The 19,001-nt window shown below is 38.0% G+C and overlaps 1 protein-coding gene across 1 annotated transcript in view; it reads left to right on the top strand.

The window, feature by feature from the left end:
• The window catches only part of BAZ1B (bromodomain adjacent to zinc finger domain 1B), a 67,819-nt gene that overhangs the window by 16,984 nt on the left and 31,834 nt on the right, over positions 1-19,001 (top strand). The window contains exons 4-7 of the mRNA XM_072837449.1: positions 1,590-1,791; positions 5,303-5,424; positions 8,548-8,745; positions 17,266-18,967. Of these exons, the coding sequence (XP_072693550.1) occupies positions 1,590-1,791; positions 5,303-5,424; positions 8,548-8,745; positions 17,266-18,967 (2,224 nt within the window). The remainder of the gene's footprint in view (positions 1-1,589; positions 1,792-5,302; positions 5,425-8,547; positions 8,746-17,265; positions 18,968-19,001) is intronic.

Here is a 19,001-nt window from a genome sequence, read left to right as displayed (position 1 = left end):
TTGAGCCCTGTGCTGGGCTCCCTGCTCAGTGAGGAGTCGGCTTCCCCTAACTTCCTTATCCCTCTCCCTGGCTTGCGTTTTTTTCCTCTTTCTCTGCAATAAATATATCTTAATTTTTTTAAGATGTTATTTATTTATTAGACATAGCACACAATTGGGGAGGAGGGGCAGAAGGAGAGGGAGAAGCAGGCTCCTTGCTGAGCAGGGAGCCTGACCCAGGCTTTGATCCCAGGATAAAAGCAGGGAGCCTTGACTTAGGCACCCCATAAATAAATCTTTAAAAAATATATAAAATTCATGTGGAAATGCAAAGAGCCTAGCCAAAATAACTTTGACAAAGAACAACAAAGTTGTTAGAGGTATAATACTGATTTTGAGTTTTTGTTTTTGTTTTTTTTTTAAAGATTTATTTATTTATTTATTTATTTATTTATGATAGTCATAGGGAGAGAGAGAGAGAGGCAGAGACACAGGCAGAGGGAGAAGCAGGCTCCATGCACTGGGAGCCCGATGTGGGATTCGATCCCGGGTCTCCAGGATTGTGCCCTGGGCCAAAGGCAGGCGCTAAACCGCTGCGCCACCCAGGGATCCCTGATTTTGAGTTTTGATTAAGATGGTGTGCAATTTGTATAAAGACAGCTAAGTAATAATAGATCAATGGAAAAGAACAGCATCCAGAAATAGACTCACTTACATCCATACACACACTGATTTTTTTTGTTTGTTTGTTTTTTAAGTAGACTCCATGCCCATTGTGGAACCGAATATGGGGCTGATACAACCCTCAGATCAAGACCTGAGCTGAGATCTAGAGTCTGACTGTTAACCAACTAAACCATCTGGGCACCCCCCACTACTGATTTTTCATAGAAATAGATAATTAAATGAAGAAAAGATTGTCTTTTCAACAGATGATTCTAGGATCCCTGGGTGGCGCAGCAGTTTGGCGCGGGCCTTCGGCCCAGGGCGCAATCCTGGAGACCCGGGATCGAATCCCACGTTGGGCTCCCGGTGCATGGAGCCTGCTTCTCCCTCTGCCTATGTCTCTGCCTCTCTCTCTCTCTCTCTCTCTGTGACTATCAGAAATAAATAAAAATAAAAAAAAAAATTAAAAAAAAACAGATGATTCTAGAATAATTGGATATCCTTATGTATAGTTGATACTTATTTTTTAAGGATTTTATTTTTAAGTAATCTACACCCAAAGTGAGGCTCGAACTTACCACCCTGAGATCAGGAGTCGTATGCTCTTCCTACTGAGCCAGCCAGGTGCTCCTTTATAGTTGATTTTCTTAAAAATAGAAATTCTTGAACTATATGTCAGGTTACTGTAGTGATTACCTTTTGGCTTTAGTACATTGGTACATGAATTATGAACTAGATGGTAATCATTTTATTTTTTAAGGTATCCTATTTCAATTTAGAAGTCTGAGAAATTAAGTTGGAAAAAATCACTGTACTTGACTGTATCAGAGTTCAGTGAATTTTTATCAAGTGGAGTGGGGTGAATATTGGATAGTATATTCTAAACATCTTTAGGTTTCTGGTTCTTCTTTATTATCTTTGATTCTCTCCTGTCTCCTATATAGGTTGGGAAGGAAAAAATGCTCAAGGTGAGGATTGTCAAAATCCATCCTTTGGAGAAAGTAGATGAAGAGGCCACTGAGAAGAAATCAGATGGTGCCTGTGATTCTCCCTCAAGTGACAAAGAGAATTCTAGCCAAATTGCTCAGGATCATCAGAAGAAGGAGGCAATTGTAAAAGAGGATGAAGGAAGGAGAGAGAGTATTAGTATGTATGATGCTAGCTTTCCTTAGTGAGTTATGCTACTCTGTTTATTTTATACACAAATCTTTTTGAGTTCTCTAGCAGTTGTATTTGTAATGAATTTTGTAGATAGCTAGACCTGTTTTTGTTCATTTATGATTCAGAAAACAAAATATTCACTAAGTGAATCGAGATTTAAATCCCCTACCTCCAAAAAAAGGTTTAAATCTCCCCGAGATCGTTGAGAAGTCATTACCTCTGGCTGCTTAGAAATCTGTGTGCATATACCTTTCTACTCAAGATGGGAAAGAAAATTGGCTTTCCTTTTCTCTAAGTTGGAAATATGGAAATATGTGTGGAAGGAGGGGGGGTGATTGGAGTAGGAGGGACTAATTCTAATCTCTTTTTCTTTTCGTATTGTAAGTCATTGTGGTGCTTTTAAGGTATTTCCTTTTATCTATATTCTGTAATTCAGGTTCCTCTAAGATGGGAGCTGTCAGAATTGTTAAACACTAAAAGTAATTTTCAGGGACCTCGAGACCTAACAGTGATATTTCTAAAGTTGAGAAACTGAGACGTTACTCATTGGAGAGACTATTCAGCCTCTGAGGCCTTCTTTCTTTATTTTTTATTTGTGTAAATAATGAATTTGGATACTTTCTTTATCCAAAACTCCAAAAATATGAGCACTCAAAGGGTTTGTGTATATCGGACCCCCACCCCATGAGTGTTTGAGGATTAAACAGTTTTACCTCATTATTCAGTTGTCACAAAGTTTGAGGTAGAATGTTACATTAGAATGTTCCACTGTCTGCCTTCCATTTTATTTTGTGTCTCTAGGTGTTTGGGATATGTGCAAATGATTTTAGAGGGATGTCCTTATCTAATCCCAAGGAAGTTTCAGAGATTGTTGTGTAGCTGTTCCCTCCAGTTGTTGATACTTCAGTTTTATTTTCTACTCTGTATTATGAATGCTAATGTCTGTGTGTGTCAGTTTCTCTTTTTTTATGACACTGAAGTTTTACAGTATATGTGTTATTCACAGTTCTTAAGGTTCGAGGTTGATAAATATTTTGGCTAGGTGTTGGGTGATCTGTCTTCTAACACTTGTATTCTTCTAGAATGAGGTTATTGGAATACCAGTGATGTGTTACAGCTGTTAGTTTTATACCTTAAACATTATGTACCAGGAACTGCTGGTGTTAGGCTCTGGTTTATTTTTTAGAGTGTGTGCCTTAGTTCAGGTTTTAATTACTAGGATGTAATGTTACTGCAAGTATGTCGATAAGAATCGTAGGTGGGCTAAAGAATTAATGTTATGATGTATTCTGCATGTTTTCAGGGGAAAATTGATAGATTTTCTATAGAAATATGATAGGCAAAAAAAATATGATAGGCAAATTCTAGTATGAAAAATATTTTCTCATCATGTGACCTTGTCTTTTATTTTGTGGGGAAAAAAATGTATTAGGGCAAGAACTTTTTAGCTTTGTGTTCCTAATTTCCTTGATAAGATTCTATTCCTCCATCTTAGAAGGGAGCTCTCTTTTCTCTTAGCCAAGATACATATGCTTTGAATTCCATTCCCTCTTAGTTTCTCAAGAGCTAGGTAAATTTTTATTATTCTACTATATGGTATTTTGTTGTTGTTGTTGTTGTTTTGTTGTTGTTGTTGTTAAGTAGGCTCCATGCCCAGTATGGAGCCCAGTGCAGGGTATGAACTCACAACTGAGATCAAGGCTGAGCTCATAGCAAGAGTCAGATGCTTAACTGACTGAACCAACCAGGTGTCTCTCTACTGTACAGTGTTTTATTTATTTTTATTTTATTTTATTTAAATTCAACTTGCCAACATATAATATCCAGTGCTCATCACGTGCCATCCTTGATTATACAGTGTTTTAAACTTTCTAATGGTTCTTTGCAGCTTATAAACAAAGCCCTGTTTTCCAAAAACAAAAACAGATCTTCCCTTGATCCTATTTTCTATTTTTGTCTTATTCAAGGTAGGAATCTTGAGAATGTTCTATTAGTTTATTCTTTATGATGTTACAGTGTAACATCTGCCTCTTTACTCCTGAAACTATTCCTAATAAGCTTATCGGTGATCCCCCTAATTGCAGAATTCATGGATTTCTTCTTTGTGTTTTACTTTTCTGTTCCATTTAACATTGTTGGTCACTCTCATATCTTTGAGCTTATTTGATACTATAGTCACCCTATCTTTCCCAACTACTTTTCTGGGGGGGAGGGGTTGTTTAATAGTTCCTCTACCTAATGTGGGACTTGAACTCATGACCCCGAGATCAAGAGTTGCATGCTCTTCCGACTGAGCCAGCTGGGCACCCCTACCTTTCTGGGTTTTTTTTTTTACCTCTTTTTTTCATCTGCTATTCATTAAATTATTTTTCATAGGATTTTGTTCTGCCCCCTTTTTGTTTTTCTATACAAGTGTATTGTTACATTTCATTCCTGCCCAGTTTAAATTCTTAATCTGTATAAAGGCTGATGGTTTCCAGACTCATATCAGCTTAACTCCTTAATTCTAGACCCTGTCTTTACGTGTATGTCCCAAGCAGTTCAAATTTAACACCTGTAAGACTGAATTGATCATCTTATGTTATCTTCCCAAGACAGTCAGCAAAAATACTGCTGTTCTTTCAACATTCTCTTACTCAGTTAATGACCCCCTCATTTTCTCAGTCCCTAAGGCAGAAAACTTGGAAACTGATCGCATTTCTACATCTAGTTGGTTACCAAGTCTATCTTCTAAATGCTTCTTGACTCTTTCAGCATCTATTCCAGATACATTAATTCAGATGTTTAGTGCTGTATTTTGTGATTCCCAATCTTTAGTTTCACCTGCCCCTTTCATTCCTTTTCTAACTGCTGTATTACTTTTTCTCTTAATTTTTTCATACTAGTGATGTTTCACAGTGTATATGTCTAGTTAGTTAGATGGAAAAATCCTTTGTTTCTCTTAGTACCCATGAGACACATTCCAGTCTCTTTAAATGATATTCAGTGTTGGGGCACCTGGCTGGCTCTGTCAGTAGAGCATGTGACTTTTGCTCTTAGGGTTGTGACTTCAAGCCCCACATTGGACATGGAGCCTACTTTAAAAAAAAAAAAAATGGTATGCAGTGTTATTTATAATTTGGCCCCTACTTACTTCTTTAGTCTGAAGTTTTTACTGTAGTCTAGATCATAGTCACTCATCTCCTTGCTTATAGTCTTTAAACAAATCTTACTCCTCCTAGGCCCTTTCCTTTGCCTATCTTCCAGTCCAAGTTAGACATTGCTTCTCTTTCTTCTCATAGTATTTTTCTGTGCTAATCTCTGTTACAGTAGTTTATCACATTGTATTGTGATTTTTGTGGGCGCATAGACTTTATCTGCTTGAGGGAAGGACTTTATAATTCATCTTTGTGCCCCATCACTCAGTACCTAGTGCAGGATAGGTGTTTAGTAAGATTCATAATGAATGAATGGATAAAGACTTGTTTTTTCACTAATTTTCTATTGATTTGACTAGATGACAGAGCACGTAGATCTCCACGAAAACTCCCTACTTCATTAAAAAAAGGAGAAAGGAAATGGGCTCCACCAAAATTTCTGCCTCACAAATATGATGTGAAATTACAAAATGAAGATAAGGTTAGTTGGTACTTTATATTAAACCTTTTACATGTAGTAAATGTTATTTCAGAAAATATAGGGCTTGTTTTCTTGGAGAAAATGTGCTAAAGAAAAATGTGAATGAATGTGTTTCTACAAAAAATTCTGAGCAGTTTTCTAGTTTTTGTAATTATGACCTATGTAATTATGACCTTAAGTTAAATTGTATTTTTTCCCCCTAGGAGATAGCATGTTTTTTCTTTTAATATGAATTATTAGGGTATAGGAATAATTTACATTTGAGCTTCAAACTCAGTTTGAAAAATAAGAATCGATTCCCAGCAATTATACAGTTTCCCCAGGAAATAGCTCTTCCCTGTTAAAAATAAAGCAATTTGTAATACACTTAAACTCAGAAACTGAGTCAGTACTCATCAGTGCTTTTACAAGGAATCTGTGAAGCTACTAATCTAAAATAGTAAATACCTTTAAAATAGTGCTTTGTTATACTGATTTTAAGGTTTATATTGTTTTAATACATCCAGAGTCATGATATATATTTTTTCTTTAAAGATTTATTTATTTATTTTAGAAAGAGAGAGAGAGTGGGGTTGGGGGGGTAGGGGAGACAGAGGGAGAGGGAGAGAGAGGCCCAAGCCAACTCTATGCTGAGTACAGAGCCCAACATGGAGTTCAATCTCATGACCTTGAAATCACAACCTGAGCTGAAACCAACAGTCAGACACTCAATCCACTGTGCCACCCAGGTGCCCCCAGATTCATGATATATCCTAAAATAAATGGGCAAGAATTTTTTTCTTAGTGGTGTATATAAAACAATGTGTTTTTCATTAATAGCATCTTAAGAGTCCATGAAATATGGCATATTATTTTCAGGTACTCTGTACCTGTATGTGTAAAATCTTATAATTAGAAAGAAGCAGAGTGGGCAGTTGGGTTGGAAGTCGGTTACACATTTGTCTTCCTGTTGAACTGTTTTATAGCAGAAACAGCTAAGGCCTAAGAAATCGAAGAGTTCTTTCAAAGTTCATGATTTAGTGTAAATGAGAGTGGGAAGGATTATAACCGAGATCTTTTGCTTCTTCGTAGTTTTGGGTTTTTTCCCCACCTCAGAATGTTGACAAGTCTTACTTGACCCCTTTTTTTTAAAGATTTTATTTTTAATCTCTATACCTAATATGGGGCTTGAACTTCCAACCCCAAGATCAAGCAACCCCAAGAGTTGCTCCTCCAACTGAGTCAGCCGGGCGCCCCCAGCATTTTGACTCACTTGTTTTTTTTTTTAATTTTATTTAATTTTATTTTTTTAAAATTTTATTTTATTTATTTATGATAGGCACACAGTGAGAGAGAGAGAGAGGCAGAGACATAGGCAGAGGGAGAAGCAGGCTCCATGCACCGGGAGCCCGACGTGGGATTCGATCCCGGGTCTCCAGGATCGCGCCCTGGGCCGAAGGCGGGCGCCAAACCGCTGCGCCACCCAGGGATCCCTTTGTTTTTATAGTTGATCTGAAGACATGGCTGGATTGTTAGGGTTTGTTTATATTTGAAAATTCGATGTTAAATATAGTTTTTCACTAATTTTTTTACTTAACCTTCAGCAAGATAACTAGGTAAAATATTATTACTAGAAAGTCTCAGCCACTTCCCTGATTATTACTTGTATTCCTTTTTTTTTCTTTAAGATTTTATTTATTTTAGAGTGAGAAAATGTGCGTGGGAGCAGGGAGATGGGCAGAGGGGGCAATAGAGGGACAAGCAGACTCTGCTGAGCTCAGAGTCTGATTTGGGACTAGATCTGATGACCCGGAGATCATGAGGTGAGTGGAAACCAAGAATCCAATGCTTAACTAACTGAGCCACTCAGGTGCCCCTCACTTCTATTTTTATCGATGAGTATAAATTGTTTTGTTCACATGTAGTAAATACAGGAAGATCGGATACAGGTAAGAAAAAAGATACCTCTTATTCCATACTCAGAGATGATAATTGGTAAATATAGATGTGGTTAATGCTGGTTAGCTTTTTTTTTTTTAAGGTTTAATTTTTTAATTATTTATTTATTTTAGAGAGGGGAGAATGTGGGCATGTTGTGGGGAGGGGCAGAGAGAGAACCTCAAGCTGACTCCCTACTGAGCACAGGGCCTGCCTTGCTGAAACCCAGAGTTGGATGCTTAACCAACTGAGCCAGCCAGGTGCCCCCTGGAGATTAGCTTTTAAGTGACTTTTAAAAATAGAGGTATACTAGGGACACCTCGGTGGCTCAGTGGTTGACTGCCTGCCTTTGGCTCAGAGCGTGATCCTGGTTCCAAGATTAAGTCCCACATCGGGCTCCCTGCAGGGAGTCTGCTTCCCGCTCTGCCTGTGTGTCTCTGCCTCTCTCCCTGTGTCTTTCATGAATGAATAAATAAAATATTTAAAATAAAGGAGTATTTTATATATACTGTTTTTAAACTTGCTTTTTTTCATTTACTATATGATGAAGATCTGTGATGTCATTAAATTTTTTTCTGAAACAGTATTTTCAGGTTGTAGGGTGTCTGATAGTCACCAGGGGGAGTTTATTAAAAATGTAGATTCCCACACTCTACTGCCAGAGGCACTTCTGATTCAGTAAGTTTGGAGCCTAATCATCTACATTTTAATAGCACTTTTAGATGATTCTAATAAATTTGTCCTGATTGAGAAACACTTTTCCCCTTGCTAAATATATTGTAGATAATATATTACATATAATTATATGTTTGTGTATATTATATATGTATAATGGTTGTATCCATTATATGGATGTATTTTAATTTAAAACAATGATTCCCTTACTGATACACCTTATGTAGTCCCCCCCCTTTTTTTCCTTTTATAAGCAGTTGTTAATTATCCATTTACTTCCAAATTCGTATTAGAGGAATTGCTGGTTCAATGGGTATGCACATTTTTAGGACTCATACATACTGATAAATTGCCTAGGGATGTGTTTAATTTAATATTCTGTCTCTGAAAATTATTCTTTTTGTTTCATCTAGTTTATAGCCATATTTCATAGAGGGAATTACGATTTTTCTGGAGAGAACATAAATCTTTGTTTTCACTGGTTAATTGCTTTATACCCCAGTGGTAAGTTATTTATATTTGTTAACCTAGATCATCAGTAATGTGCCAGCAGACAGCTTGATTCGTACAGAACGCCCACCAAATAAAGAGATACTTCGATACTTTATACGGCATAACGCATTACGGGCTGGTACTGGTGAAAATGCACCATGGGTGGTAGAAGATGAATTGGTGAAGAAATATTCCCTGCCTAGCAAGTTCAGTGACTTTTTGCTTGATCCATACAAGGTAAGGTCACTATTAATTTTTAAACAGAAATAACACTGTTAGATGAGTTTGTTTTCTCTGTTGGTGGCTCCAATTAGATTTTGAACTCTCAAATCAGAAAATGGATTCAGAAATTTTCACATCTCTTTGTTTTATGTAGATGATGATGTGGGATTGGTATTGAATATCTCTCCTAGTTTGATTTATTTTTTACTATGGTTGCATAATTAAAAAATATATATGTAGGGCAGCCCTGGTGGCTCAGCGGTTTAGCGCTGCCTTCGGCCCAGGGTGTGATCCTGGAGACCCAGGATCGAGTCCCGCGTTGGGCTCCCTGCAGGGAGCCTGCTTCTCCCTCTGCCTGTGTCTCTGCCTCTCTCTCTCTCTCTCTCCTCTCTGTGCTTCTCATAAATAAATAAAATCTTAAAAAAAAAATATATGTATATGTATGCATATATATGCATGTATGCATATATGCATATCTATATGCGTATTATATGTGTGCGTATGTATATATATATGGTTTTTTGCCTCAGATTCTTCTTGGAATGAGGTATGGTATAAATAGAAAAAAGTATTTCTTAGATTGATTTCTAAGAATGAAAACTGAATTTGTTTCTTTTAAAAAAGATTTTATTTTTACTGAAGAGAGTGAGCGAGCACGAGCTGGGGGAGGGCAAGAGGGAGAAGGAGAAGCAGACTCCCCGCTGAGCAGGGAGCCTGTTGTTGATCCCAGGACTCTTAGATCATGACCCAAGCTGAAGGGAGGTACCTAACTGACTGAGCCACCCAGGCACCCTGAAAACTGAATTTGTATACAGATAAGATGATCAAACACCCCAGTATCCTTACAAAAGACTTGAAATGAGTATTACTTGTATGACAGATTAGTAGAAAATCTAGTATTTCCCTCTTGAGAATGTGTTGGGGTTTTTTTGGTTAATCAGCTCATTTGATCTTCAAAACATTTCTTATAAAGTAGTGTTGTGTTGGGGGTGTGTGTATATATAATCTTATTTTCCAGATGCAGGAGCTGAGGCTAGTCTAATTAGAACCAACAGAAAGTAAAATAAAAGCCAAGACAATTGCCTCAGATTTCTTACTGTCTTTTTCATCTCACGGTTTGTCCAATAAGATTTTTTTAATGTTGATTTTATTTGTGTCTTTGTAGCAAGTTGACGGATTTTGCATACCGATAGCTCATCTTGGTCTTAGGACCAGAATGGGACAGTGACAACAGAGCTGCTGATCCATTAAAACTAAGTCAGAGTTCCATGATTGTTTTGTTTTTAAGATTTTATTTATTTATTCATGAGAGACACAGAAAGAAAGGCAGAGACCTAGGCAGAGGGAGAAACAGGCTCCCTGTGGAGATGTGGGGCTCAATCACAGGACCCCAGGATCACAGCCTGAGCCAAAGGCAGATGTTCGCTCAACCACTGAGCCATCCAGGTGCCCTCATGATTGTTTTTCTGACCCTTTTTGTTTTGAAAAACTAAGCACATCTGGAGTCATACAATTAAATTAGTTCTATTATTTTAGGTTCATTTTGCTGACAAAAGTAATACTGAGAAATAATTTTACTTCTCTAACTAGTTTTATCACTTGTTTTCCTATTCTAGACCAGCATGATCAAGTTCTGTTCCTATGCTCTTTACATTTCTATTATTTGCATAAAAATAAACATTTAGAAATTAATTTGCTTTTTCTAGATTTAGGAGTAAAGTTTCTTTGGAACTATGGTAAACCTAAACTTTTTTATTTATTGAGGGGAAATTTTAAATCTTTGTCATTTCATTGTTAAAGAGTTTCGGAGCTGTGATAACAGCTTTCAGTGGATATAAGATTGTTCTCATTACTGTATGAAAATCCTATACAGAATCATCTCTGAATGAGTTTTAGACTCTTGGATCATTTGAGTCCTTAAATATTTTCCTCTCTTTTTAAATCTTCCACCTTTTATGTATTTTTGTTTAGTGATTCGAGTATATGAATAACATGAAAGAAAGACAAAGTTAAAAAAAAGAGGCTAAATAAGTATTATTTATGGGTAAAAGGTCTTTGTTATTTATGGGTAAACGGCTTATTAAAACAAAAAAGCTGATACACATTTTTTGTAGGAGCCAGAGACTAGAATTCCAGGAACTTGGATCCCAAGAAGCAGTTTCTGAAGAAATCCTCTACTCTGAAATTTTCTAATGAGGGCTTAAGATACTAACTTAATGGGATTTGGCTATAATCAAGATAGAGACTAGGAAGTATAAGCTTGTTTGGATTAAAGTGGTATAAGAAGACTGTGTTTTTGCTTAAACTTCTGTAAAATACCAGTCTACACAATATTTCTTATTCTCCAATACTGTTTGACATTGTTTTGTCTCCTGAGTTTTGTATAGGAGTTGTGTTTTTCCTGTTTGTAGTTTTCTTAAAGAACTTAGAGTAGCTCAGGACCTAATATAATATAGTAAAGACACAGATAAGAAGACCATAAAACAATGTTCTGGATTCTTTCCTTAGCTAAAGGAAATTTTAAGTAGTGTGTTGAGGATTCAAGTTGGTCACATATTATCTGCCTATCCCAAAGGCAAAACGTTTAAAAATTTTTTCTCTTTGATTTTCATAGAATTTCACGTTCTACTAGGCTGCCAAATGCAGCTACTGTGGAGAGAGAGGAGACCTGGAGAGGAAGCAAGTTCTGAGCAGTAGTTTAAGGAAAGGACTGATGGGGAGCTTAGGTGGGAGAGTGGAAAGTTATTTAGAGATTTGGAAGTTGGAGTGTTATCTGAGTAGGACCTGATAGGATGAGAGTGTGTTTGTTGTCCTATAAACTCTAGAACAGGGATCCCTGGGTGGCGCAGCGGTTTGGCGCCTGCCTTTGGCCCAGGGCGCGATCCTGGAGACCCAGGATCGAATCCCACATCGGGCTCCCGGTGCATGGAGCCTGCTTCTCCATCTGCCTGTGTCTCTGCCTCTCTCTCTCTCTCTGTGTGTGACTATCATAAATAAATAAAAATTAAAAAAAAAAACCTCTAGAACATAAATTACTTGAATATATAAGAACTATCTTACTCATTTTATATTCTGTGATCTTTAGCATAGATGTAATAGGTATGTGGCTAGTGAATTCATCTCTATAAGAAGTACCATTTATTGAGAAAAATGCAACTGCCAATTGAGTTTAGAGATAATGACTTGGGAGAATGATTTTTTTTCTTTTTTTTTTTTTTTTGAGAATGATTTACAAGGAATTTGATAATGGTCATCTAAGATGGAATCTGCCATTTTGGCCCCATTGCCTTTGGTATAATACATTGCAGCTCTAGTGTTTTGTTACTCAGTCCACAATGTTTGAACTCTTATTTCAGGGTAATATATCCTAGTAGGGTAGCTTTTGGATAGAGATGTAACAACTAAATAACTATTTTAGACTTTTGGAATCCTGGCATAATTTGGACTGACTTAAATAGGGTTTTTAATAAATTTTATTTATTTATTCTGAAATAATTTCATACAGAAAATTACTATGAAGAATTTTTTCTGTACACCTTCAAGTGAATTCCTCAGATGTTAACATTTACCACATTTGTTTTATTATTTTCTTTCTTACACAAATTTTCTTTTGAGTCATTGAGAATACCCTTGAATATGTGCTTCCTAAAGACAAGAATATGTCTTTCTTTCTTTCTCTTTCTTTCTTTCTTTCTTTCTTTCTTTCTTTCTTTCTTTCTTTCTTTCTTTCTTTCTTTCTTTTTTCTTTTCTTTCTTTCTTTCTTTCTTTTTTCTTTTCTTTCTTTCTTTCTTTCTTTCTTTCTTTCTTTCTTTCTTTCTTTCTTTCTTTCTTCTTTCTCCCTTTCTTTTTTTCTTTCTTTTCTTTTCTTTTTCTAAAAGATTTTGTTTATTAACTTATTGGAGAGAGAGTGAGCATGAGCAAGAGGAGGAATAGAAGGAGAGAGAGAATCCCAAGCAGACTCCAGGCTGAGCGTGGAGCCTGTCTCATGACATTGAGATCATGACCTGAGTCTAACCCAAGAGTCAGATGCTTAACTGACTGAGCCATTCAGGTGCTAAAGACAGCGGTATTTTCTAACATAGCTATTGTACAGTTGGTGAAGTCAGAAGATTAGCTTTGAAGCAATACTATTATCTGCGGTCCTTACACAAATTTTGAAAATTGTTCCAATACTGTCCTCTTAGCCAAAAAGATATGTATATATTTTTAAAAAGATTTATTTATTCATGAGAGACAGAGAGAGGCAGAGACATAGGCATAGGGAGAAGCAGGCTCCCTGCAGGGAGCCCAATGCGGGACTCCATCCTGGATCCTGGGATCACGCCCTGAGCCGAAGGCAGGTGCCCAGCCACTGAGCACCCAGGCATCCTTTAGTTTGTTTGTTTGTTTGTTTGTTTTTTTAAGATTTATTTATTCATGAGAGACACAGAGAGAGGCACAGGTAAAGGGAGAAGCAGGCTCCATGCAGGGAGCTCGATGTGGGACTCAATCCCAGATCCCGGGATCACGCCCTGAGCCAAAGGCAGACGCTCAAACCATTGAGCCACCCAGGTGTCCCCCTTGGTTTGGTTTTAATAGGATCCAGTGCAGTTATGTTTCCTTGTCTTGTGACTTGTTAGGAAACTGAGGTCTCTTGTGATCTGGAGCCATCTTTCCCCTTTGTTTTTCAAGAACCTTGATGTTGTTTAAGAATACAAGCTGATCGTTTTTGTGTGATGCTTCTCAATTTGTGGCTGTTTCCACATGATTATTTTCAGGCTGTGGATTTTGGGTAGAAGTACCACAGAATTGTTGTGTTCTTAGTGAAGCATATCAGAAGGCATGTGATGTAATTTTGTCTCATTACTAATGATGTTAATTATTACATATCTTGAAAGATGTTTATCTCTTCTAATTAATGTTTTAAATAAGTGTTCATGGTTTTAAATTATTTCTTTAAATTTGCCTCTTGAATTTTATTTATGAGCTAGAGACTAGAGCAGAAGCACTTAAAAAATAAATTGTTAACTTTAAAAACACTTAAAACCATTTTATGGTAACGTATTTTGTATATTTGCTGATAAAGATATCTGGAGATTGAGGCAAGCTCACTGTGAATGTTGCCTTAAAACTCCTACCATGGCTCCTTAGGTGAAGGAGAAGAGTGAAGAATCAGAATATAGATTGCTAAAGTTTTCCAATTCATGGTTTTTGCTGCTTACTGTTAAGTTAAATTTAGCATCTGAATGAGCCACTATAAATAAAGTTTCTTCATTTTTATCTTATTAGATTTTCTTATTTGTGTTGGTGGTTTGTTTGAGGTGACAGGGAACCAGGTATGGAATTGTATACACCATTTTTCAAGTTGCTGAGTCATTCGTAAATACTTCGTTCCTGTTTAGCATTTAGGGAAGGGCCTTTGCCTAAAGCTACATACAATACTGCTATTTCAATGTCCATTCTTTTTTCCCTCCCTGTACACTACTTAAGTAGATAATCCCCCATTATGCTGAATGGGGGATAGGGGAAACCCTTAGCACATAAGTGGTTTTATACTTTTTCAGATCCCCCTGAGCAGCCATGCTGGCTCCCATTTGGCTGTGACTGCCCAGCATGCCCTATGCTGAGATGATCCAGTTACTGAAGGACTGCTCAAGCAGGGAGCTGGCCTGTTGGGAGGGGGTTGGGTGAGTTAATTTTTTTCATTTTTAAGAAAAAAAAATTACATGGTATGGTTTGGCAAGAAAACCACACGCCTTGTAAACAAAAATGGGGTGGTTGGACCCTCAAATGGCTAAGCCATCCCAGCCTTTTCTTCTCACATCATTGCTGGAAAATATAGTGCTGCTAAGTAGAAGAAAATTAAAGAACCTTATGATAATTTGAGTGACTTTTTAAATAGAAAAAGAATCAGTAAATTAAGAAGTGGCCTAATTATAATAGCCTCTATTAAAAGACTCTATTAACATAGTCTCATACTACTACTTTTTAGTGATAAATTTCATTTTGAAATGACTTTAAAGATAGCCGGTTATCCTCAGCATTAGAAGTATCAGTAGCTGGTTACCCTCAGCATTAGAACTATCAACCTGTGTGGTCTATACTCTGAAGATTTTCCAAGGCTAGTTGAAGAAGATGGTTAACTTTTGGAAGGCACTTACTGTATGTCTTTGATTCCTGCCAGGGTAGTTTTGGGCCTTTTTCTGTGATTTGTAGGGTGGTCTCTGAAACACTGTTCTCTTTGGAGTATTGCTACCATTACTGTCCATCAGGAGAGCTCATGTAAGTCATCTTTGCTTACTCATTTTAGCATTTTGAAATGTAATTCTGGGGAAACAGAACTAGGAAATTCTGCTTCTAGGGAAAGTATCCCCCTGAGTTACGGTTAGATACTGTTTATATTCCGTCAACTATGAAACTTTTTGTTAGCAGATATTGAGGACGATAATTGGGGAACAAAAATAGCTAGCTGGAGGACAGTAGTCTGTAATTGCCTGTAGTCCTTAAGAGGCAGATTGGCCTTTGAATTTAGAGGCTTGGCCAGGAGAAAGATGTTAGGTATGGCCTACTTGTTTGTTGCAGACCATATTTCTCCTCCTCGTGCTGCCTTGGTTCTATAAGTCTGTCTGTTGGATGATTATATCTGTACTGTTTAAATTTTATTTGGCATTGCTGTACTGCTTATTAAATTTTACCATATCTGTTTGGTTATGCCCGTCAAGAGTGTAGGTGTTCCTCCGTATCCTCTCTGGGATTTCTTTCACTGTAGCACTTCCCTTGCCTTTTTCAAAGGGCTCACTGTTTTATCTTCGATGGTCTGTAGCTGCTTCCTTGCTTGCAGGTCCTCTCATACTGGCCTGTCTTACCCGCTGCCTCCCATCTTCTGTGTAATTCAGCCTTCTCACCCAGAAACCTCAAGTTAGGTTCGTCTCCAAGTGCCCTCTGTGCTTAGTTGCTTTTGGAAACAAAAACCACATATTCCAGAGGTTATCTAGTCTCCCTCCTACTCACTTGAATTTTTGTAAAAATGGCTCTGCTTTTTCATTGCTTGGTTAGTATTTCATTTAGCCTGTAGTTTAGGTATTTTCTTTGTAATTACATTCTTAAAAATTTCAAAATCAGCACTTGGGTTGTTTTGTGGTTTTTTTTTTTTAAATACACACTTAAACAGAAACAGTGGTATTATGACAAGTTGACTAGGTTCTAGCCTATTAACTAATTCTCTCTGAGGGGATCAAGGTGGAGGATTGAGGGGGCAGGAGATAACGTGTCCAGAGGAGAGTGAAGTGAATGGACTAAGGGACAATATGTCATTACTGGATGGCATTCAGGACACCTTTGAGGTAACTGGTTCTGTTTTTAAAGTAAGACCACACATTGTCTTTGCGTCTTTTATTCCAGTCATGGGTAAGCTAAACATGTGCAGGCCAAAAGTAGCTTGGTATGATAGAGCAGGAAAGGCATTGGGACTGTAGATTTCTGCGAGATTGATTCTATCAACAGACTGGAATTTAATGTGAGTAAAAGGGACAAGAGAGTGTGGGGGAAAGTGTGATAGAATTAATGGACTTAAGGCCCTGATGGGATTGGAGGATTGCAGAGTTGGGCTACTAGAGGGAATGAATTTGAAGGATATGAGGGGATGCTGAAAGAAGAGATGTAGGGGCATCTCGGTGGCTCTGTGGTTGAGCAGCTGCCTTCGGCTCAGGTCATGATTCCCCCGGGGTGCTGGGATCAAGTCCTGCATCAGGCTCTCCGCAGGGAGCCTGCTTCTTCCTCTGCCTGTGTCTCTGCCCCTCTCTCTGTGTGTGTCTCATGAATAAGTAAATCTTAAAAAAAAAACAAAGCATGTGAGATTGAGAATATAGGGAATTTAAAATTAATAACATTCATGGGAATGAGTTCTTGATGGGCGGGAAGAAAACAAAGGGAAGTTTGAGGAACCAGAGCTCGTGGCACATGGGCTCCCTGTTTGTGAGCAGTGATTTTTTTGTTGTTGTTGTGTTACTTTTAATAAAATATGCTTCTGCATTTAGACCAAAAAAAAAAAATAAAACCTTAAATAGTGTACTTTCTACTTAAAAGCATAGGGTGCTACCAGTTGAAACAGGTTTAAATGCTAAGAAATCCAGAGTAATTATTAACTCCTTAGATGTTGCCATTATCTAGATCAGGCATTTAGTCTGGGATCCACGAATACACTCTAAAGTTGTATGAATAATTTTTGTATGTTGCTTCTGGAGAAAGGGTTCACAGATTTCATTTAAGTTTTTAAGAATTGCTAGCACTGTATATTAACAAAATTAGTTACATAGCATAAATGTCTAATTACAGAGTATGGATTATTAAGTCTGGGTATCAAGAGAATTTTGTATTGATGTGGCCAAAACATTAGCTAACACTCATCTTTGTTTCTTCAGGGATGTAGTGTCTGTGGACAGAAATGAATATGTAGCTTTACCTGGCTTGCTGGGCAAAGGGCCTATATGATGCTTAAATATTGCTTCTTTAAATTAGTTTTTAAAATTAATTTTGCTGTTATTCTTAAATTCTAGTACATGACTCTTAACCCTTCTACTAAGAGGAAGAATACTGGATCCCCAGATAGGAAGCCCTCAAAAAAATCTAAGACAGACAACTCTTCTCTGAATTCACCACTAAATCCCAAGTTATGGTGTCATGTACACTTGAAGAAATCGTTGAATGGCTCGCCACTCAAAGTGAAGAACTCCAAGAATTCCAGATCTCCAGAAGAACATTTAGAAGAAGTGATGAAGATGATGTCACCCAATAAGCTGCATGCTAACTTTCACATTCCTAAGAAGGGCCCACCTGCCAAGAAATCGGGAAAGCACAGTGATAAACCTTTGAAAGCAAAGGGCAGAAGTAAAGGCATCCTTAATGGACAGAAATCTACAGGTAATTCCAAATCTCCCAAAAAGGGTTTGAAGACTCCTAAAACCAAAATGAAGCAGATGACTTTGTTGGATATGGCCAAAGGCACTCAGAAGATGACACGAGCCCCACGGAACTCTGGGGGTACAGCCAGGTCCTCTAGTAAACCACATAAACATTTGCCTCCTGCTGCCCTACACCTTATTGCCTACTACAAAGAAAACAAAGACAGGGAGGATAAGAAGAGTGCCCTGTCCTGTGTTATCTCCAAAACGGCTCGTCTTCTCTCTAGTGAAGATAGAGCTCGCCTCCCAGAAGAGCTGCGAAGTATTGTTCAAAAACGCTTTGAGCTTCTAGAGCACAAAAAACGGTGGGCCTCTATGTCTGAAGAGCAACGCAAAGAATATTTGAAAAAGAAACGAGAGGAGCTGAAAGAAAAGTTGAAGGAGAAAGCCAAGGAGCGGAGAGAGAAAGAAATGCTTGAGAAACTAGAAAAACAGAAGAGGTACGAGGACCAAGAATTAACTGGCAAAAGCCTTCCAGCATTTAGATTGGTGGATACCCCTGAGGGGCTGCCCAACACGCTCTTTGGGGATGTGGCCATGGTGGTGGAGTTCTTGAGCTGTTACTCGGGGCTACTCTTACCAGATGCTCAGTATCCCATTACTGCTGTGTCCCTCATGGAAGCCTTGAGTGCAGAAAAAGGCGGCTTTTTATACCTGAATAGAGTGTTGGTCATCCTCTTACAGACCTTATTACAGGACGAAATAGCAGAAGACTATGGTGAATTGGGAATGAAGCTGTCAGAAATCCCGCTGACTCTCCATTCTGTTTCAGAGCTGGTGCGGCTCTGCTTGCGCAGATCTGATGTTCAGGAAGAAAGTGAGGGCTCTGACACAGATGACAATAAAGATTCAGCACCATTTGAGGACAATGAAGTACAAGATGAGTTCCTAGAGAAGCTAGAGACTTCGGAGTTTTTTGAACTAACATCAGAAGAGAAGCTCCAGATCTTGACAGCACTTTGCCACCGCATCCTCATGACGTACTCCGTGCAGGACCACATGGAAACCAGACAGCAGATGTCTGCAGAGCTATGGAAAGAACGGCTTGCTGTACTGAAGGAAGAGAATGATAAGAAGAGAGCAGAGAAACAGAAAAGGAAAGAAATGGAAGCCAGAAACAAGGAAAATGGAAAAGAGGAGAATGGGCTAGGCAAACCTGATAGGAAAAAAGAGGTGGTGAAGTTTGAGCCCCAGGTAGACCTGGGAGCCGAAGATATGATCAGTGCCGTGAAGAGCAGGCGGCTGCTTGCCATCCAGGCCAAGAAGGAACGTGAAATCCAGGAGAGAGAGATGAAAGGTAAAATCTTGTGTTGAGAGCAGAAAAGAAACCC

This window comes from Canis lupus, chromosome 8 (genome assembly GCF_048164855.1).
Source record: "Canis lupus baileyi chromosome 8, mCanLup2.hap1, whole genome shotgun sequence".
NCBI lineage: Eukaryota > Metazoa > Chordata > Mammalia > Carnivora > Canidae > Canis > Canis lupus.
The sequence above is the reverse complement of the archived record's forward strand: the minus strand, read 5'-3'. Positions and strand labels throughout refer to the sequence as shown.